The sequence below is a fragment of the Callionymus lyra genome, chromosome 1 (assembly GCF_982586985.1).
Source record: "Callionymus lyra chromosome 1, fCalLyr1.hap1.1, whole genome shotgun sequence".
Classification (NCBI taxonomy): domain Eukaryota; kingdom Metazoa; phylum Chordata; class Actinopteri; order Syngnathiformes; family Callionymidae; genus Callionymus; species Callionymus lyra.
The window spans coordinates 42,049,086-42,072,482 of record NC_141818.1 but is presented as its reverse complement, the minus strand read 5'-3'; the positions used below and the strand labels follow the sequence as shown (position 1 = coordinate 42,072,482).

General features: G+C 38.5%; 1 protein-coding gene across 4 annotated transcripts in view; it reads left to right on the top strand.

Annotated features, from left to right (window-relative positions):
- Positions 1–23,397, top strand: part of fbxw7 (F-box and WD repeat domain containing 7) — a 56,337-nt gene that overhangs the window by 12,970 nt on the left and 19,970 nt on the right. For 3 of the 4 annotated variants that reach the window (XM_087807913.1, XM_087807905.1, XM_087807928.1), the window contains 2 exons: positions 2,041–2,286; positions 2,357–2,869. In XM_087807913.1, the coding sequence (XP_087664039.1) occupies positions 2,110–2,286; positions 2,357–2,869 (690 nt within the window). In that variant the 5' untranslated portion in view covers positions 2,041–2,109. Of the gene's footprint in view, positions 1–2,040; positions 2,287–2,356; positions 2,870–21,713; positions 22,412–23,397 lie in introns of those variants that run through there. The other variant, XM_087807921.1, reaches the window with a different exon arrangement.

Below are 23,397 nucleotides of genomic sequence, written 5' to 3'. Positions count from 1 at the left end.
ACATTCTAAAAGAAGTAATTTGTTTAAATTCGCACTACTACTAAATGTCCCCTTTTCACCGAACATTACGGCTTTTTGTCAAAAATAAACCACCCAGCAAAATCCTTAAATGCATTTGTGACAGATGTAAGGAGTTGGGTTATTGGTTGTACAATGTCTTTTGGCCTTTTCCGTTTGCTCAGAGTGGTAGATGGGAAGATTTGTGGTTTATACTCCTGACTTGGAGAAAGCTTTTCTTAATGGACCATAGAAAAAGATTCATAAAGGTGTCTCTCCAGTGCCTTTGCAAAGAGGCCACAAGTGTGTTGTAAAAATGAACTCTGTTATTATACTCAAACTAAACCAAATTATCTTAGAAATCACCTTTTATTTTCTCTCAAGAAATAACAATGATATGAAGATGAACTTGAACTATTTATTCTTTTCAGGGCATCGAACTAGAGATGTGAAAAGATTATAGATGTAATGGACACATGTTTACCTAATAATATAAGCAGAGAAATTAAAAAAAGAAAAGTCGACTGCAGTTGAACCATCACTCTGCAAACACACCTCTCTGGTCTTACACAGTTGAATACGTGAATCAGAGGGATCTTCAAGTAAAGCCACGCTCCATTACAAGTTCAATTTAATCTCCCACTCAAGAGTCCCGATTTAATTCTGCGTTCAAGACTGAAATATCGCCCTTTAGTCACAGCTGTGGCTTTTTTTTTGTGTCAAGTGTCAACTTGGCAGCAAATGAATAAATCCCTGCTCGGTAGAAGCTTTACCCAATATTATTTTTGCATGTTGTACTTCTTTTCTTTCATTAATGCAAGTCTGCAGTCTTTGCATATCTCTGGAATCATAAAAGGCTTGACTGAGTGTTTAGCTTTACATTTTAAAATCGATGCAGTGGTTTATTATCTCAGCACAGACTTGTAGTTGGACGCCCTCTTACTTTTGAGAACTGAAACACTGGTTATTTGAATTGTTTGATACCAAAGTTCGATTCATATCAGCAATCTTTAATGAACCGCAGACTAGTAGTTTTGTTTTAACACTTTCTCAGGGTCAAGGTGACCTGATGGCTTGAAAACAAATGTGTTTGTGGTATCCCTTGTGTTGCCTCTGGGTCAAGGTGAACAAGCTTCCAGAAATACATGTGCGATGCCTCATATACAATACCTCAAAGACATGTTGTCACCTTGACCCAGAGATAACACAATGGTTAATACTGTCAAAGCTTGGACTACTTGTTTTGTTTGTAAATATTGCCTCTAAATGCAGCAACATATGACATTTTTTTGTATTATTCCTGTTTTCGTATCTTCTGTAATAATTGGATTAACTTTCAACATTCACGACTCGTGTGGTAGAACCGGCTTTTATGTTTTCCATGATTTGCACTGTGTGACTTTGTCACATGATACGTGTCACGACATTTGTAATACAGATTTCTAACCCTTAACCTGAATTTCTTTTGAACGTGTTACTACTTTATTTAAACAATGCGTTAGTTTTGTTGCCTCTACATGCCTTATTTCAAGTTAGTAGTCAAGTATTTACTCGGATCGGTAAAGGTATTCACAGCGCTCCCCTTTTTTTAGCTCACAGTAGAGGGTTGGTGGTCTCCAGGGGTAGGTGCAACTGGAGCTGGCACACTAATGCATCCAACCACAAACCAGTGGCTGCACAGTCAGGAGAAGCTTTGCATAAGTGTTTTCAAGAACAAATGGATCACATTGTTCATTATGTGTTTTTCAGAAGGTTTAAAGTTATTATTTAAGTTTACTTTTTTATCTTGTGTAGTATACATCTTTATTTGCATTTAAATTATTTACAAACCTTCATAACGCGCCGAAATTTTATACCTCTATATTAAAATTGTATTTTTGGTAGTTGGTGTCCGTATAAAAGATCAAGGCTGAACTAAATGCCTACAAAATGTTTCACACTCCATGAATGAAAGTACTTAAGAAAGTCAAAGGTTCACGTCTAAAAAAAATCATCTTTCTGAGAATCAATTTTTCTAAACATTGCAATGTCTTTCCTTCACAGCATGCCAAGTCCTTCCCGTCCTCAGACAGCCTAGCGAAGGTCCAGGAGGTAGCAAGCTGGCTATTGGAAATGAACCAGGATCTGCTGTCGGGGGGCAGCAGCAGGCGAAGTCGAGGTCCAGGGGGTACAGCAGTGCAAGGTAACGCCTCCTCCGCGGCTCGGACTCCCCAGCAGCCAACGGAGGAGGGTGATGAAGACGAGCACATGAATCGGGTGGTGGTAGAGGACGGGCAGCTTCAACATAGGGTAAGCATTCTTGACTAATCCTAGAAAAGTCAACTTTTTCCCTCATTTTTTTTTTCTGTCCAACCTTCAGCCTGAGGTGTCGCAGGTCGAAGGGGATGGGGGGCCACCGTGGGCTGCCGGCGAGTCAGGAGCTAGCAACGGCCCGCAGGCGGAAGAAGGAGCGGCGGACGGTCTGTCGAGCGACGCGAACGGAGGCCAGAAACAAACCCGGTGGATGTGCGGAGCGGAGCCGAGGGAACCTCTGGACCGGTCACTCTGCGACGAGGACAACGCGGGAGAGGAGAACAACAACGGCAGCAGACGACCGGAGGACGAGACCGAGGGAAGGACAGATGGTTTAAGGGAGCCGGGGAGGGAGGCCGAGGAGAGGGAAGATGGCGAGGAGGAGGAAGACGAGGAGGAGATGGACCAAGACAGCGACGAATATGAACATTCTGCTGAGAGTGGGAGGGAGGAGGAAGAAGAGGAAGAAGAGGAGGAGGAAGGGGAAGGGCTGAAGTCTCCCACTCTACGAATCAGCGTGTCTGCCCCCAACAACAACCTGGATTCAGGATGTACAAACCAAAGTTCTTCCAACAAGAAGGTTAGTTCAAATGTTCTTTGTTAACTGATCCAAGCAGGCGAGTCCACTCTTGGATTACCATGCACTAAATTAGTAGGAATGATGAACTGGATTGTTTAGAGTTGAGTGAATTGAAAACCATGGCAAGTGGTTTGTTACACATTAGCGCCATCTTTTGGTTTAATTGGGGTCCTACGTAATTGGTAATCCTAGTACGGCGATAACTTGTTTATCTTTGGCACTTGTTTCAAATTTCTGATTATGCTGCGCAATGATAATTCTTTCTTCAGAGTGCAGACATTTATCAGTATCTGTTGGCCTTGAATGTCTGTGTTTATTTTGTCCTAAATATAGACGTTAGTTAGAATCTGTCCCTGTGCGCCTCTCATCTGACACAGCTGTCAGTTCCGATTGTCGGGGTCTTTGTGGCTCCACGGTCCGAGCTCTCACTTTGATGTTTTAAGTACACATTTCTCCGATGCTGCTCAGATTATTGCATACAGGACGTGACTCGGTCATAGGAGGACGGTCACAACGAGTTCAAGTACCAGAACTAAATCATAAATCTTAATGTGATGCAAAGGGTGTTTTGCAAGTGTACATTATACTTGCATCTCATCATAGAGATGAACTGACTCTGAATGAAGGAGGATTAAACCACAATATGTCTATGTATATAAATGCTTGCGTGTGTGTGCGTGTGTGTGTATACAGTATATAATACATTTATGTAAAAGAGGTTTCAAGTACAAAAATGTGCCATTGAAAGCTTGGAACGTCAAGCTCAATATGAGGCGTCATTGACCGCCCTCACTGCAGGCCCTTTCAAACGTCAAAGGGTAAAATGAACTGACCTTCACATCCGGCTTTAAAGAGTTTCTTTAATGTATACCTTATTTTTCGAAGTGCTGCTTAAGTACTAGGAGAATAAGAAGTAAACAAGCAAGTGCAGTAAGTGTAAATGTTCCCATAGGGGACAGATGGTTCCGTCCCCACCAGAATTAGACTCCCGAGCTCCTCTTCTTACCACCTTCTGTTTTAACAAATGCCAACTGGCTAATTCTCTAATCATTCTGGAGGAGTATCTTTAGCTCGGTTTTTTTGGGTTTTCATTTTCTGAATAAAAAAAAAACCCTCATCGCATGTTAAGTCGTATACATGTTTTAGATATATGTAAAATTAGATTAAAAAAAATGACATCATGCTATAATTAATTTGACTGACTCATATTGTCATCCATCTGTTTAGTGTATTAGAGAAGATGAATGTTTTGCATCAGTGTCACATTCACCATGTGTTCTATTCCTGGAAAATGAAGGGAAATTGATGTTAATATTCTACCTTTAAATGACTTTAATGCATTTTGGATTGGCTTGGCACAAAGAAGGTTTTCGGTGTGACTAAAAGGGGAATAATGTCCCTAATGGAGTCTTGAAACTTTGTGAAGTTGATCGGTGCACAAGGGATGGGGATGGAGAAACATGATCTTCCAAGATCAGATGTCTCTGTGACTCATCAGTTCTGGAAAATCACAGATAAGCTGTGAGCGAGGAGGAGGAGGAGGACAGGACACAGAATTGTTTCAATCTATTGTCATAATGTATCATTGTTTGCTCTTCTATAAACCCTCTTTGATGTCGTTGATTTTATGTAAATTGTATTTTCTATCGCCCTCCTTTGCCAATGACCCTGATATTTTCCCCCAAACCTCCACTCAAAACTAATATTTCATTCTAATCTCCAATTAACCATTCGTTTTTTTTAAGATGTATTCAATATAATTTTTATCTGTTGATTATTAATTTATCGTTCTTTATTATTCTTACCTTTTATTCAGATCGCAGCATCCAACTGGACTCGTTCACTTGGCAAATTGCCTTCTCCCTCTTTTACTCTCACTGGTAAATAGTTACTTTAAAAGGTAATAAGTAACTTAAGGTAACTGAGTTACTTTTAAAAGACTAATTTACCATTTCAAAAGTAACTGACACAACACTTGGTTGTACAATAGCCCTGTGAATAGAGGGGGTAGAATTATGTAAGAAATGCATTGAAACAATGTCACGTCGCACCACATGTTATCCCAGAATAATTGGACAGCAAAAGGACATGATGTGAACCCAGTAGAGAATCTGTTGGTCATTGGAAGGTGAGCCAGAGCAACCTGGTCCTCTGTAACATCATGAGGAGCCAGTTTTTAACCAGTTTCATACTAAGGTTCATATATTGTTGAAGAAAATGAAGTTAAAAGAAAGTGATCTGAGAACGATGATGGTTGATCGAGGGATACATTTCAGAGTCATGAGAGCAGATTCCACAGTCTGAAGTGGGAGAGGCCGGCGGGTCCATCCTCTCGCAGCAGCTGCCGCGCCTGGCTAGGACGCAATAGTGACCTCACGCCTTGAGAGGTATTTTAAAGGGTGCCATTCAGAGAGAGACCATAGTTTGAACAGTTCAGCAGAGAGAAGGGCATGTTGTGAATCGTCTCGAGTCATGGGTTTGAGTAGTATGCGGATTTGAGGTACATTTCTCCCAGAGTTTCTGAAGATGAGCCGCTGAAGGGTCTGCCTCGCCATGCTTCGGCATTGCCCGATCGCCAGATTCTCTTCCGGAGGTTCTCGGAAAAAGACGCAAGAGGAAAAAGAGGAGATTTTGCGTGTTTCCCTAGAGAGCAAGGGCTTTGGCCTGGTTGACCGGAAGGACGATGCCAGTGAACCTTTATCCCCTCAAAAAGTTCTTAAAATGTTCAGCATCAACATCATTGCGCATAGTTTCTGCCGCAAACGGGTGAGTGTCTTACAGCTTGAAATGTTGTAATAGAAGAACTATTGAAACATTTTTTTTATTTTATTTAATGACCCTGTTTCTTCTTAGTCGTAGAATCCAATTTTTGGATGCAATTTCAGATAAAACGACTCCTAATGAAAGCTTAATGAATTTTAATGTATTGAAATTTGAAGCCTGATTTTAATTTATTGTCTGTCCCTAACAGACCTTAAACATTTTGGAAGGCGTGCTCACTACCGCTCTGCCAAACGAAACACTAACACTTAAACCAAAAGTCTAAATGCCTTAGATGCTATTTTAAGCCTGAAATTTTATAATAACCACACAATCTCTATTCAACATGTGTATATAATGTACCTACCAGGCCTAGTAGTATGTCTTCAAAAACAACCATTCAACTAAAATACTTTAAGTTGAACATGTATTTCTGCTGAAACTCAATTTTATTCGATTTAGTTTTTACTCCAATTTCAAGTTATAGGGATACATTTTTAATACATGTCCTTTACCAGTAGCTTAAGCTTTGGAATTTCAGAATGTTGGGTTTTATTATCTTACGCTTGCACTGAGAGAAAGTCATGCACTTGTAGTCGATGAGATCGGGTGGTTCGGCCGGATGACTCCCATACAAGCATTCCTCGAGCTTGTCTGGTGCTGTGAAGGGTTGGTTCTCTTGCGACAGCTGCTTTTGTTCAATGGACTAGCTTCTGGTATGAAAATGTTGTTTTTCATGCAAGGGTGGTGGTTTAAAGCCCACCGGGGTATCGTGAGATAATAAATAGGATCAGTTCTTATCCTATAGAAAGAATACTGCCTGCGTAGCAGCTGGACGCCAATTTTGTCCTTTGAAAATGTTATAAATGGCGATCGTCGTATCGTCTAATCTCAGCGGGAGAACTTTGGTGCCGGTTTTACTTTTCACCGCCACCACACCCTGATTCAAATCCTGTGAAGTAAAGTGATCTGGACTTTCCCATGGCAGCTATGTCTGTATTACCAACTATCCACGGACACTGTTCAAGCAGTTGCTGACGGGGATAGTGTTTATACTCTTCTACCAAATTCCTCACAGACCTAACTTGTGCTGAACAATCTCAACACACAACAGTTTCCTTTTTAAACTGTTTCGTGCAATATGTTTTTTTATGTATTGAATGAACATGACTTTACATTTTTTGTCAAGTATTTGAATTTCTCACTGCTTTGAAAATATTTAAATTTATAAATAAGTTTTAGAGAGGTAGTATGTATTACTACGTTTAATTTTTAGCTGTATAAAGTTTATCAATCTATTATTATGTTGGGCAAAAACACGTTTTAGCTGCTCAAATTGGACACAATGACTCTTGAAACATGTTGGTTTGCAGTTTGCATTGTGGCATGTTCTGGGGAAAAAGTGTTTTATAATGGCAGGTACTGTAAAAGCGTGAGTCTTATGTATTTCTTTCTGTTGAAGCATCTCTAAAAAACAAACCGCTTGAACCCGAGGCACTTAAATTCTGTCACCCACGCTGCAAATAAATCTGATGAAGGCATCTCCTTTTAGCTATTCTGAGACACTTACCCATTCCAGTGCAGTGATCCGGTCGGTGAGGCACTCAAACCCGTTTTAATTCTTTTGTCAGAACTTTGTGTACAGGTGTATAAAAGGTATGGAATATTGACGTCAAATGACAACTTCCTTTTAAGTTATTATCTTCTGGATTTATCTGGATAGATACAGTACTGTAGCTGTATATTTTATAATGCATTCAAAACAGTTTGAAAACAGAAGAACTTAAAGTCCATAAGCCTAGGTAGGACATGGAGACTCCAAATTCTGAAGATTTTTTAATTTTTTAATTAAACCAGCCTTCCACCCTCATTCCACCTTTGCTTACTCTTCACTGTTGGAATCTTTTCAAGGCCCAGAATTTCCAAGAAGGAGCTCGCAAGTTGAAAAGGTTGAAAATGAACAATGCTGAACTTTGTTCATTTTCAAGAGTAGTTGGTTGTTTAAGCTTGATGTTTTTGCTTCTCTCCGCTGTGAAAATGTCTGTTAAATCCACCTCGTTTCAAACACTTCAGCACCCTTTGATAAGAAATATTTCTGGACTTCTCGACATTGTAGTCAATTTAGTTTGATTGCAGTCATTTGTTTTGGGAAAATAATACTCTGGATAATGTTGTATTTGAAACCAAAAGGATAAAATAAATATTCTCAATCACTAATATCATATTTTTTATCTCAGTTTCCTTTGCATTTCGACGTGTTGCTCATTGCAACTTAGTGCAGTTAATCGTCACAATAATTGATCTGTAATCTGTAATTGATTTGCTCATACAACCAGTCCTGTGGAGGTGAAGACTTCCTGGATTGGTAATGTGCAGTGACAAACCTCGATGCTAGACGAATGACAGCGGAGTGGATGTGATTATGGTTAACAATATTTCCTCTCCAGAAAATTATTTTCAGTGGATGGGGCTTAAGCAAATTTTGTATTATAAATACTTTATTAAAAGAGTTTTGTACAAACAGACCCATACTCATGAGTACAATGGAGGTCCAAGATCAATTTAAGAGACACTCGTATCGACACATTAGTTACCCTTAAAAACAATTGAAATGCCACTTATGAGCATAATGGTTGCTTGTACTGTAGGTCATAAGGTTTGTATTTCGTTTTCGTGGTTAAGTGAAATGGTGAAATCCTGAAACTTATCATGGTAGTGGGCTTTTTCTGGAACTCCTGTGTTGTTCTCACTATTATCTTGATCTTTAAAGTATATACTTTTTTGAGTATTGTTTTGATTGTTAAAGCGCTTTGTGACCCTGGTCAGGAAAAGCGCTCTATAAATAAATATTACTTACTTACTTAATATTACTTACTTACTTTGTTCAAGATTAAGATTATATGGCAACTGGTCGATCAGTGTTTATACCGTCAGACAAACCTTAAACTATGCATATTATCCAAACCGTTGTTGTGCTGTGACACAAAAGTGTTTTTAAATGATCATTGGCATCACATGCAGAAGATTTCAGAACCATTGGCCTCTAAAATGTAGACCAACTGTTGGGGGCTGTCATTAGACCCCCTTTCACTGTGTTTAATTCATATGAACCGGATCATTGGACCGACTTTGTGAGTGAGTATCTGACTCGCTGTAACTGATGCAGCCTTTTGCATAGTTTTATAATCCCTGCACGGTCTCTGTTGTCTGCAGTATGTGTGTGGTCTCCCCTGTAGAAAAGTGTAAATGCAAATGCTTTTTTTGAAACTTCTTAGAGGAAATTATAGTGTTGCATGATTTTGATATTGTGTGGCTGCTTGACCTTTGGTTGTTCTTATTGTCGACTGTTTTTTTAGCGAGTGATATATATATATATATATATATATATATGTATATATAATTTAATATTACTGCTTTGTAAATAAGTGATGCATATATAATTTAATATTACTGCTTTGTAAATAAGTATCACCTATATATGTGCAAAGACACAATCCCGGGCGTTCGCCGAGCTCGACATTCGCATTCGGCTCATGGAGTATCAAGTGCATCTATATTTAACAAGCGGTAAAGGAAAGATTTTGTAGGTGAGAGTAAGGATGAGAAGACCTATTTGTGTGCAACCCCAGCAGCATGGTTCCAGGGTCGACTCCATTTTGTACTGATGAGAACAATGTCGCATAGGAACAGGTGATTATTAACCTCAAGTTGCAAGTCATCGTTGTTGTTGTTGCAAAGGTGGCTGTTGTTTACAAATGGCACAATCTAGATTCCCGCTAAATAAACGGTGACATTTGTGCCTCTCCATGTCATGGTAAACTAAGAAATTTATATTTGTCAATGGATCATTATGGACTATACCAAAGGTCAGTTCTGTGCAAGTATAGGGCCCCCAAGGACCCCTGATAGTGCCCACAAGATGTTTTCAGAAAATAGCCATGATCAGATAATCAGTGCCATCGCTTTTCATGATATTATTACATCCATTACCACTATAATTAACATTATTATTACGAAAAGTGTTTTTTTAACTGCCCTTTGTACTACACCGTACCCGTGAAGCAGCACAAGTAGCAAAAAGGTTGATGACCACTTATCTTTATACAGTTTTAATGTTCTTAAAAGAAAAAGTTTTGTGGCAAACTCATGCAAAAAGGAATGCATTAAGAGAAAAACCCAAAACAAATGCATGTTAAGAATAAGTGTCTGTGTGTTTCTGCATCGTCACTTGATCGTCACAAAATTTTCATGATGCAATTTTTAAACGTGATTAAAAATCCCTAACTAATATAATTTATCAATTCAGTTATTTTATTAATTTGTATAGTAAAGCTAACTCGTCTTTATTTTCTGTGTGCTTTGGAAAACACACAGATAAGAATATGTGTGTGTATATATAGATTTTACTTTTGCTTTGCTTGCTTTTTGACGTGTTATTGTGCTTCTATAAAGATATTTTTCTTTGCAACGTCTGTGGTGTGTCTAAATGGAGGATTTCGTTTGACCTCTAGAGGGCAGCATTAGCCAAACTAAGTTTGATAATGGGTGTTAGACTTGGATGCGTCTTTACTGCAACCAAAGGTGGACCCCTGCTGTTCAAAGAAGTCAGCTTAAGCTGATAGCTGGTCGTGCTGGACAAACGAGAATATCTTTTGCTGCTTAACTGCAGTTAAGATAATTTGATTGATAATGGCTGTGAGTAAAATGCATGATGACAACATCCTTCTCTTTTAAGTGGTGCAGCAACCTTTCTGTCACTTTGACCAAGGTCAGCCTTAAATAATAAATAAATAAAAGGGAAATGGCACAAAATTGCGTTGTCGGCTGTTTTTTATATCTGGCTTTATGTTGCGTGGCAACTATTCTTATTTCAACAAAGGACCACTTTGAGGCATAAAGAGGTTTAAAATTTTCCGTCATCAATGACGTAGATGGAGACGCTTTGTAATTTGCCAAAGCATTTAAAATGGCATTTGTATTTATATTTTGCAGAAGTGTTGCCTGCCTTCTATTTGAAAAGGGGGAATTGTAACCTAATTATTGTAGTATTGAAGTTTCTTTTGTGACTTACTTAAAGAAAGGGAAACATTTTTCTGTTGCAGTATTGATACCTGCACAATGCATAAACCAGAAGTGTTGTTCCATTACTTTAAAAGTTTAACTATGCTAACTAAAAAAAACTAAATTGAGGAAATTTGATTTTCTGACAGTAAAGACTCTGAATATTATGAATACATTTGAAAATGTTTTGTTGGTCGATATTTTTACTGAAAACATTTTTAAACGTAACAATAATTACATTTTACACAGGGAGTCTGGGAGAGAATTGGTATGTTGGCCAACAAAAAAGTTACACAGATTTAGATATTTATTTTCAGCTTATAGACGAAATGGATTGGGACTTTAATAAGAAAATAGTTTTTAAAGATTGTAACTCTTGGCTCTGCTGCGCTCTCCACTCTTTTCTTTCCCCAAAAACCAATAGAAAAAGCTCATCGCGATGCAGTTGGCAGAAGATGGGATTTGATTAGCAAGTCATGACCTAACTCGGGTAGAATAATAATGCTATCAATCGATGAAGGGGTAAATGGACAGCAAAGCCAAGGGATTTATTTACGTACATATAAAAAATGGACAAAACAGGCCGTTACATACTTGAAAATAGATAAAAACAATAGCTGCTCTTTGCTGCAGTCTGTCGGTTACAGGCTGTGTTATTGTGATTAATGACAATAGTAGATTAAACAAGTGTCCTCCAGTGCTCCGCCCTCCAAAAATCCCAAATTTTTGTCTAGTTTACATGTTTAACTGTCCTTCTTGTCATGGACAAGAGTTTAAAAAGGTGTTTTTTACCAAGCCAATGCTCAGAGATGGTCAGTGCAAATTCCTGCATGAAACGTTTATATTTATGCAGGACATGAAACCATAATCTGTATTCCTCAGGTATTCAATAAAGTTTATCTAATCTAATCTAATTTGCAAAAATGATCTTTCATGTAACCTAAGGCCACAACTATAAATCCTTATATGCATTTATCTTTGGCTACATTTAACTTCATTAAAGTAGTTCCTTTATAATGTATCGATTTCATGTTTTTATTATGGTTTTATCTTTGCATCAAGATTTTAATAATCACACAATTCTCTATCTGTCTGATTGCTTTTCCCTCAATCTGATTTTGTCACCCTCACAATAATGTTAAATACTTAAAAGATAGAATTATTTAAGATTATTAATGTCAAAGTTTGAGCAGTAGTAATTTGTAGGCTAAAATATACATATGATGCCACAAAGCACAACATCCTCTTGTGATTCAAGTGATACTTGTTTTTAAATTTAACACATTATTGTAAAAATGTATAAATATGAATCCTCCTTTAAGACCTGATCACGGTTCTATTTTTCCTTTCTGAATTAGCGTGACCTTTGAAATGTTATATTTAACATGAGAATCGTTATAATTCCTAGTACTGGTTCTTTCCTGACAAACTTTATTAATATCAAATTTTTACCTATGAAGTATATGAACTGACGTATTAAAAATCTTGAATCATATGAGATGCCAGGAGTGAGTACGATACCTCGTGCACAAGCTTAAAAGTCTGTCTTCAAGCTAAATACACCTTCAATTAAATCAACCGAACGTTAAAAGTTCACAGCTGTTGAGTCAAATGCAACTACTGGTGTTTCATGCTTCGTCTCCTCTCATCTATTTTTGGAAACATTTTGCACCTTTCCCCGAAATCAACATGCTACATTGGACAAGAGTTGCCGTTGATTCATTCCGACTGTCCCCTTTAATTCTTTATGTGCGTGGGAGAAAAGAACCCCGGCGGACCTGCCCACGAGCCCTGTGGCCAAGTGGCGCTTCTGTTGTTTAACAAAATAAACTGTCAGGTCTTTTAAAGCCCAGCCTGGGACCTGTTAAGACAACTTAATTCACCCACCATCACTGCACACTGGTCTTGCTCAGCCTTCTTCACGGAAAGGGTCTTGTATTAACGGTGCAGATGAGAAATGCTGCTTTTAAAATAATCTTTCCTATGGTATTATTCGGAATAAATCAATGTACTCAATCTACATCCAGGTCATTAGTTCTATTTCTCAATTCTCCTGCCATTCTTGATGGGCCGCTCCACTTTAGATAGATTCTTCGTTCATGTTCTGTGGGCTAATCGGTACTTGTTCCAATGGATAATGGCTGTCTTGGCAGCACAAAAACTGTCATCTTCTGCCTTTTAAAAAGTTGGACATTTGTATTGGAGATGACAGGATGGAACAAGATAAGGAGCAAATATCCCCAGAGGGAATTTATAGAGGAAAAAAACAGACTTTTATTGTTACTATCATATTCTCTTGACTATAGTATGACATTTTAAGGACGAGTCCTGACGAAACCCTGTAGCTTGTATTTTAATATATCTTTGCATTTCAACTTTATACACATTACTATATACTAGGAAGCATTGTCTTAAATGTGGTTTTAGAATTTTTATATTTGATCGCATGGTATTAAAACTCAATGCCAGCTAGATGCTTGTTGTGAGTGGTACTCATAAACTTGCCTTGCTATGTGATATTGATCAAAATAAAATTCTTATTTTTGTTCGTCCTTGTCTCAAAGCACCCTCCACAACTGTGATCACACGCAGGCCAAAACATTCCCTCTGTAGGGAGTGGATGGTTTATCAAAACTAGTTGGCAATTAGCAGTGCACGCATGTTTATTTCTGTTAGATCCTTTCATTTTCTCTCATGTAAATGTCATATGCTGTTACCGAAAATGTTTTTCTGGGGACCACGTTTGATCAAAACGATTCAAGTTTGTACTTTTGAAGATGGCTTCTTTGCAAGTCCTACGATATTGGTTATCTTGTGAATCTAAATGATGCAAAATGCCGTCTTGTTTGTTGAATTAAAGGTTCTACAAATGAAGACATTGGCCACATGAAATTATCGCCCTCCCCTGATGGCGAACCAAGCGGCAGCTACACAATAAATGTGTGCCAGATGGCTTCTTCAACACAGGAAAGATGACCGGTGATCATCTCCTGCATTATATCACTTGTTGTTTGTGAAATATAAATGGGAAACGATTGCTGCACACATAAACAGACCCTTGATTTAAATGGCCTCATCGTTGAGCAAGGCCAGAGGCTTTACACTATAGCCTGGAGGCCAACCGGAGCGAACTCTGTTGCCAAGCAACAGTTTACGATGGAGGGGTTCGTGGCAAGGTCCTTCGGCTTTCCGTGCCCCTGCCTGCCGTTCGTCATCATCACGTCAGGGCTATCTGCCGCTGGCTTGTCGTGAATTATTAAGTAGACCGAGGTTGGGAAAGCTGTCTTTCCAGTGTCTAATTTAGAGCTAAAATAATTTTTTGTTTTAATATAGGAAAAAAATTAAACAGAATTGTATGGTCCTGTATTGGATATATTTTTGTTTTGCCTTGTATAAAATAATACGTGTAAAAAGAACAAAACAAAGGCTGGTACCTCAGGCTCCCTTCGGGCTCTTTACCCTTCAACAGTTCAAGATTCACATTTTTGCCTCCGTGTATGGATTCTTGTATGTTTTCACTTTTGATTTGAGTTGCTTGTCAGTGATGAAGCTTTTTTTTTTTGTTTCCTGAATGTCTAATCTGCCAAGTTCATGCCTCTGGCTCCCGACTGTGAAGGGATTCCTTGTTCCGCGTCTGCCAGACCATCCAAGCCACTGTTGATGTCCCCGGCCTCTCGTGCACATTAACATACAGCTGTCCGACAGGAAGTAGTGAGTACGACACCCATGGGCTACGAGCGGTAACGCCCTCTTCAAAATTCAAATTGAAGACAGCTGCATCAGATGGATGGTGGCGATTAAAACCGAGAGAGGGGCATGTCCGCCATTGTCCTCTGTCTTTTCTAGGGTCAGTGCTGGCCTCTCTTCGCCTCACCCCTTCATCAATTTGCTGAATTGGTGAAAATAATCTCAACAGTCCCTCTCTCTTATTTATTTTTTTTTCAACAAGATCAGTCTTTCATCGCTGATATGACGATCAGCTCTGACGTTTGTTTTTTTTTCTATTTTGAAATCCAGTGACGCATGTTTTTACTTGTTTGAAGCCTAAAAGGTACAATTGTTTGTTCCCGGTAAGGGGTTGATAAGGTTCAATAGTTTTCTTCTTATAGTTCTACAAAGCTTCGTTTCAGAGGAACTATAACTGCTTTGTGTGAAGGTCGTTCAAGCTATTTTTGTGATTTTTGCCATCTGCTGTTGTGTAACTGGCATTTCTCAACCAAACCCATTTATTATTATTATTATTATTTATTTATTTTTTCTTTTGTAAGTGTTCTCGTCCAATCAGATTTGGTAACTAACTCCTGTAACATCAACATCTCAGTGGAAGTGTCGAAATTGTCAGTAACTCGATTTACCCTTTTGGCCTCAGTCCACACAACTACCCGTCAATGGAAACACCTGTACTGACTAAGTATTTAGAGGCACTTTTATCTACTTATGATTTTATTTTATTATTGTGTTTTAATTATTGGAAAATTCAAGCTACCATTGAGCAATAATATTTAGCTTTCAACGAGTAAACGGGATGTTACGCTGTTAAAGATCTTTATTTTGGACATTATATTGAATATTCTTTATTGTCATTGTACCAGTACAACGAAATTGGCCGTACAATCCATCTCCCAGCGCACACATCTATACCGTGTTATTAGTCCTTTTATTCTTCCCCTCTTACGAACCTCCAGGGAGATTCATTCATGAATCTTTTATGCATAACCTGAATGCTCGACATGTACACAAACCAACGCACGCCAACTTCCAGAGGTGCCGCTTCAACTGACCCTATATTCTCCTTCGTATGTTCTCTATGAAAGAAAAAAGTCTGGCACTTTTCAATCATCATGTGTAGGCGTTTTCTCTTGGTGTTTGTCAGAACGTGTAGGAGATGAAAACGACTGCAGCGTACACTGAATAAAGCTCAGGATTGCTAGAGAGAAGGCACCACCTTCTTTTTAAATCAAAATGTAGAAGATGAAGATGTTTTCTAGAGGTCAAATTAGAATTTTAAGATCATCGTTCTTTCCATGACTAATTTGTACTTGAGATGATTTAGAAGGAATTATACTCTATATAATTAAAGAAAAAATGTTGCTCTGCATCTCCAAAATTCAAACGTATCAAAGTTCAACTGATGATAGTTTAATATTCAGTTGATTTCATGGTATTCAAGTGCGGAACTGTCTGTCAAAAAACTCTGTTTCCAGTCTGTCGGAGACCAACATCCCCAAACAAACAAACAATCTAGACTCTAAAGCCTCGGCTTTAACGGATGGCCACTGGTATCTTATAAAATGGATCAAATGTTCCTTTCATTTTCCCGAAATAGGCTGGTGAATCTCCACGCGCGTCACATAGTTTACTCTTGTCAGATGTGTTTACTTTTTAGCACCTTGCTCTGCCACTTAGCCACTCAACTTGGCAATCCCGGCTACAATTGGCAGATGAAATAGATAAAGGCCTTTTAAACCACACACTTTCTTCCACCAGCTGAAGGACCACTTTAGAAATTCTACTTCCCAGCAAACAAAATTGTTTTCTTGACTTGAATGTCTGGTTAGAAGGTACAACTAAAGGTGCATTTGTTGCAAATATATTGTCAAGAAGGAAATGGAAATACCAGCTGATATCCATACATTTTAACAGACCGTTTTCTAGATAATAACCACATTAGGTTCTTGCAACAAAAGCTATGACATTGTACTGATGAAAACAATTATTTTAGGCGTTTCATCTTTTTTCTTCTGTCTGTCAGTCACATGCTGGAGTCACTACTTAATTGATAACCAATGTTTGAGCCTTGGGTGTCTAAATTAGCATAACACAGTTTAATAATACAGAAAAATGTCGTTTTATATTTTATCTGCCTTGAAGTCAAATAACCTGCGATTCCGTTTTATGTAAAATTGCCGATAAATAATAATCTAGGAGAAGCAATTTAGAAGAGAAACCAGACAATGGGATTGGTTAGGTCTGATAATTTTAGAACATGGTAGTCTAGTGGTGTTTAATCTTTAATACAGAGGATAAATCCAGGCTCAGGAGATGATGCTGCTCACGTCCAAGTTTCTCCCGTCTCCTTGCACACTCACTCCGCAGCACCTTCTCATTAAAACATGAGATATGACCGCTCGGATTGAATCCAAATTCCCAACTCCTGGTAGACCTCTTGTTGGAAAGGGATAAAAATAATTCTGCTCGTAGGTAAAAACACAACTGATGCATTACTCATGACTCGAGTGGATTTTATCTACCCATTGTAGTAATTTTTAAGCTATTATACCTTCCAAATTTACTGAGTGTAATGGTGTAAATCTTCTGTTTTTTACCTCATGGTTTTCAATTATTCTTGAAAAACCTATGAGAAAAATACACTTGACTCTATATGTTGCTTTATCGGACAATGTGATTCAAGGACTCACACAGATAATGCCCCAAAAAATTCAAGTCTGTACTCATTCTGTTTTGTAGCTCCATGACAAATGCACACTTGCCGTTGTAGTGGCATCTACAACTTTTAACCAAACATATTTTGCGGTAAATATGAAATTGCAATCATCATGTATTGTTATATTGTGTTATCTGAACAGAGTCCAGATCAGATGCAAACAGGCTGTTTAATGTGGGACGTCCTGGGAAATTTCCCGCAGAAAATTTGACAAAATGCATCGTGGGTATGTGGCCGCAGCCCATATTCCAACGTAAAGAGAAACAGATCAGTTCAGATGTCCTTAAAAACAAAGAATAACCTCTAGAGTTCAGCTGAGTCTCGTGGTTTAACCACTGCTGGCACTCCCCCCCCTCCGTTTCTTTACTCTTGCATTGCTTCAGTAATATTATTTATTTATTTAAATTTGTTGTAATCTATATAGGAACTTGTACTTTGTATTTTGAATGTTTAACTCGGCTCTACTTGACGGCTGCTCATCACAAATTTGACCTTTCCTTGACATTCGTTTTCTGCTGAGTGCTTTGATAATAGAAGATCCCAACGGCTCTCCATTTAATTTTTTTTCTTCTTGACTTGACCCCTGTAAAGTGAGTCGCGTGGGTGGCAATAGAATATGATAATTCAGCACCATAGAGACGATGTTCTCTTTATTCTGCCGTCAACACCGTCATCCGTCGTTTCCTTATTAATCAAAGCCCCGCCCCTCACGAGCTGCATCTGTCGTGGCCGGGACGTTGCTGGCCTCGCACCATCTATTGAGGGGATGCCTCCCCCCAGTTTTTTCTCCATAGAGAGGACAATCACACAATGACATGCCCCTGCTTAGCAATGCATCATTGCCCGAGAAGTATTTGCCTCTCAAGTTCACCACTTCAAATTAAACATTTGCTCAAGAAAAAAAAGGCTTAACTATAAACATTATTCTCTCGCCCTGGCAATGATGAAGATGACGTTCTCCAAATTGATTTTGCTTTCTATTTATTCTGAATTCAGATTTTCAGTTTTTTAACTCGGACAAATAATTTGCATCAGGGATTTGTCATCAGATTTTCTTGTCACTTTGTTTTAATGTGCTTTTGGGGCTGTATTTTAAATGGATGAAAAGGAGAAAAACAAAACCGCAATCTACAAGTTTATTATTCAGATTTTCTGTTTTTGGCATGATTTTAGCTTCTATTGTTCTATGCTGCTAACCATGCAAATAATCTTTGTGTATTCATTCTTTTTAAAACGGCTTTGATATAGTGTTGCAGTTTTTGTAAAGCAGAATGACTTTACTTTGATATAAATGTATAAAGTCCACAATCTGGCATGACACCCCGATTGATGCTTTACCAGCCCACGGACGGATAGTGACAAAGGAGGCTGTGGTCCATTCAAAGGCCACAGTGCATCCCCTCCTGCATGCCAGGCATTCCAGAGAGGGAAAGGTTGGACCAGCACTCGGCAACGAGCCGTCTTTTCTTTTTTTTTTCACTCACAAGGACCACCTTAAGACTACACGGACAAAGATTCAACCCTTCTGTCTGATGCGCATAGAAGTCTGTTGGTTTTCAGGTCTTTTGTTGAACCCCCCGATTACCCTTAATGCCCTTCACTCATGTTGTGCTGCATTAACTGAATATCTGGTCATTTGAATGTTAAAAAAGTTGTCTTTGACCCGCTTTATTTCTTTCATTGTTGGACTTTTTTGGGGGACCATATGGTTTTAATACATTACTGTGTCATTCTACAAAACCAGTTCCCACTTTGCAATTTATTAAATCAGGTCACATCATTCTTTTAAAGATATTCACAGAATGTACGTTAAAAACGAAAGGCACGACTCAAGCTGACTTTGCCACGTTATAACAAACAAGGCACAAGCATTTATTTGAAAACTTCTTCTGAACTTTCTCTTTACCCCTTAAACCATTTTGAGATGGCATCATTAAAAAGCCATATTTTATTTTTTAGATAAAACATTTAGTACCTTAGTCACCAGCAAATCCATTGATTTCTTGTACGAGGGACATGAACTCATAAACAAAATAATGAAAACGAGTTACTGAATAACCATGAAAGATCTCATTAATGGTTTAATCTCATTCCGTTGTGACACGTAATTCAGTAATGCTTAACGTTGGTGCCACTGTAATTATAAAATAAAGCTGCAGTCTTGAGGTTAAGATTTTTAATGAGTGTAATAAGCCCTTGTGGAGCCATCTGCAGTGAAGAGCTTTACTGGCCAAAAAACAATCAGGCATTATCTCCCAGACTGAAATGCAAATATTGGCTTGTTGGTGTTTCCTTTTCGTGCGAATGCGCCAGATGTTGGATCCATTCACACGGAGGCGCGGCAGATTTTACGGGGATTCTATTTTCTATCTTCTGACCTGCTGACTGGGATGTTGGCAGGACTGAAGGCAGCACGCTAATGCAGCATAGCGGGTACATTAATGCAGCGATGGAAGTTTTCACTTCAACTCTTGTGTGTGGGGAAAATTGATTTAGGTAGTAGGTGATTTGTCGACTCAAATCCTGGTTTAAATCTGAAAGAAACCATTTCATCATGTCATGCTCAAGCGACATTAACATTATATTTAATAGTAGTGCATCGTTTTCTGACTTATTTAGAGAAAATGTATATGTTTTACAGAATATAAGTGAAAAATGTTGCTTTTTCAATGTTTATTGAGGATTTTGTTCCAAATGTATATTCTTACTGTATGTGAAAGTCTATGTATCAGCTAAACTCTGCAGTTTAGCACATGGACACTACTAGAAAGTATTTTCTTTAAATGGTTAAAAAAGAGCAACATTGTTCATTGCTTGAACTAAATCTCACGTATGAGCCATTATGTATGTTAACCAGATAAATAGTGCTAGTATAAGTGATGCACTAGATCTATAGCTCTAGTATGAGTGATAAACTAGATATATAGCTCTAGTATTAGTGATAAACTGGAAAAATAGTGCTAGAATAAGTGATAAACTAGATGTATAGTGCTAGTATAAGTGATAAACTAGATGTATATTGCTAGTATAAGTGATAAACTGGATATATAGTGCTAGTACAAGTGATAAACTAGATGTATAGTGCTAGTATAAGTGATAAACTAGATATATAGTGCTAGTATAAGTGATAAACTAGATGTATAGTGCTAGTATAAGGGATAAACTAGATATATAGTGCTAGTATAAGAGATAAACTAGATGTATAGTGCTAGAATAAGTGATAAACTGGATGTATAGTGCTAGTATAAGTGATACACTAGATATATAGTGCTAGTATAAGTGATAAACTGGATATCTAGCTCTAGAATGAGTGAAAACTAGATGTATAGTGCTAGTATAAGTGATAAACTATATATATAGTGCTAGTATACGTGATAAACTAGATGAATAGTGCTAGAATAAGTGATAAACTGGATGTATAGTGCTAGTATAAGTGATACACTAGATATATAGTGCTAGTATAAGTGATAAACTGGATATCTAGCTCTAGAATGAGTGAAAACTAGATGTATAGTGCTAGTATAAGTGATAAACTATATATATAGTGCTAGTATACGTGATAAACTAGATGTATAGTGCTAGTATAAGTGATAAACTAGATATATAGTGCTAGTATACGTGATAAACTAGATGTATAGTGCTAGTATAAGTGATACACTAGATATATAGTGCTAGTATAAGTGATGAACTGGATATCTAGCTCTAGAATGAGTGAAAACTAGATGTATAGTGCTAGTATAAGTGATAAACTATATATATAGTGCTAGTATACGTGATAAACTAGATGAATAGTGCTAGTATAAGTGATAAACTAGATGTATAGTGCTAGAATAAGTGATAAACTGGATGTATAGTGCTAGTATAAGTGATACACTAGATATATAGTGCTAGTATAAGTGATAAACTGGATATCTAGCTCTAGAATGAGTGAAAACTAGATGTATAGTGCTAGTATAAGTGATAAACTATATATATAGTGCTAGTATACGTGATAAACTAGATGTATAGTGCTAGTATAAGTGATAAACTAGATATATAGTGCTAGTATACGTGATAAACTAGATGTATAGTGCTAGTATAAGTGATACACTAGATATATAGTGCTAGTATAAGTGATAAACTGGATATCTAGCTCTAGAATGAGTGAAAACTAGATGTATAGTGCTAGTATAAGTGATAAACTATATATATAGTGCTAGTATACGTGATAAACTAGATGAATAGTGCTAGTATAAGTGATAAACTAGATGTATAGTGCTAGTATAAGTGATAAACCAGATATACAGCTCTAGTATGAGTGATAAACCTGATATAAGGTAAGGTAAAACTTTATTGATCCCTCAGGAAGTCTCCTTCTGGAAATTGTTTTTTTCCAATAGCCAGCAATTGTTCATAAACAATACAAAGTAATAAATAAAATAAAATAAGAAGAACATAAAGACAAAGAACAAGATGACACAATCTAAAAGTCTAAAGATAAAAACAAAGAACATAGGTCAAAGAAAAACAAAGACAAAGGATACAAAGACTAACATAGAACAGAACATCCAGATACTCTCACTCCACTCCTGCCCCTGAACTCAGAATTGTACAATTTAATAGCCCGAGTATATTCATTTGAAATCTCTCTTGTTTTTTTTTGCCCCATAAAACAAACGTGTCTGGTGACCACGACTGGTTTTGTCAGACATAACTTTAACGTTGGTTCCTGTGGTTCTTGACGAGAGATTCTCACTGAAGTTCCACCATCAGATTCAGCGCCCAAATCGATCTTCTCGGTGTCAGGGGTGGACGTTGCACTGCTGCTCACACATCCCTCCTCCGTGGAGTCTGTAATCGGATCCCTCTTCGGAGGAGCCGGTCGTGAAGAAGAACAAAAAAAAAAGCGATAGTCGCTGCCGTGACGCTGCTTTTACCCGCTCCTCCCACCGAGTGTCACCCTCTTGCCGCCCTCGTTCTCATCCACTCCCCGGTCGCCGGCGAACGAACCTCCAGCGTCGACGGATCCGTGCTCTGGATATCACACCCACCCACCCGCTCCTTTTCCTATGCGTGTTCCGCTCGGATCTACCAACAAGCGCGTGGAAGCCGGGGTGCCTCGGCCGAGCATGTTCACACCCGAGGCGGGTCTACCTGCGAGCCCTTCGCCCCGCGAGCACCCGCTGCTCCCCGCGACCCCTCGCTCGGATTAACACTTGGAGGAGGAGGAACCAAAACCCACCGGGGGACCTGCAAGGATGGGGTTCTACGGCACTTTAAAGATGATTTTCTATAAAGTGAGTAGAGGCTGCTCACTTCCACGCTGCGTGCGCGCGTGCGCGTGAACGTTCGCCTCGTTATCGCGCGTGTTGCGGCCACTGCGGAGGATGAGACCCTCCAGAGACACCGCTTTAAACAGGCCTTTTTATTTCCCTTCAGGACACCAGTGTGTCACATGTGCACGGGATTTTCCCTTTTATTCAACTTCACTACATCTTTTTCTTCATCTTCAATGTCCAGATTGCACTAATTTTGGTCTCACCATCCTTGGTCGTACCTTTCACACCAAGAGGAGTTAAATGTGATTTATTTTTAAAGGTTGATAAAGTTCCTGCTTCATATGCAGCAGTGGTCATTGAAGATGATGCTTAAGATGCATGTGATGAGGCTGCTGTCGCCCAACTGGACTCGCCCAGTCCTCACCCACACATTTATGCGAGTCGCCCTCAAGCTCCAGCCACCAGATAATGGGTCAGTGTGTCAGACTTTTCTGAGGTAGAATGTGGTCCGAGGCTTGTTGTTGGGGTGTGTGTGTGATGATGCCATTTGGCAGCCGTAAATATAAAAGAAGAAAAACATCACTGCCCTGGAGTGAAAAGCGTTGGACTCTTGATGGCAGGGAGCGTGTAATGTAAACAAATAGGTAGACCGTGCAGAGGGGGGGAAATCTCAATCCATTGGCATTCATGAGCAGCTTTGTATTTGGCGCGGTGGTGAAGCCTTTGACTCCCCGGCGTGTCGAGCCCCCTTGCAATTAGTAAAGGTTCTCGTTTGTCACCTTTTTTTTCTCTAAATATCTTGCTCTGAAACAAAATGGTTGCCTTTTCTTTGTGTTTATTTTTATTAGGGTTTTCCATCTCTAAACTTATTTATTTTTCTCCAACCTATATCCAATTATTGATCCTTTCAGTCAAGTCAAAAGTTGAATTGTTGATGATAAATATTCAGCGCTGGTCACAAAAATGAAATGTCCGCCACAGCTGCCACTTAAAAACTGTTGTTT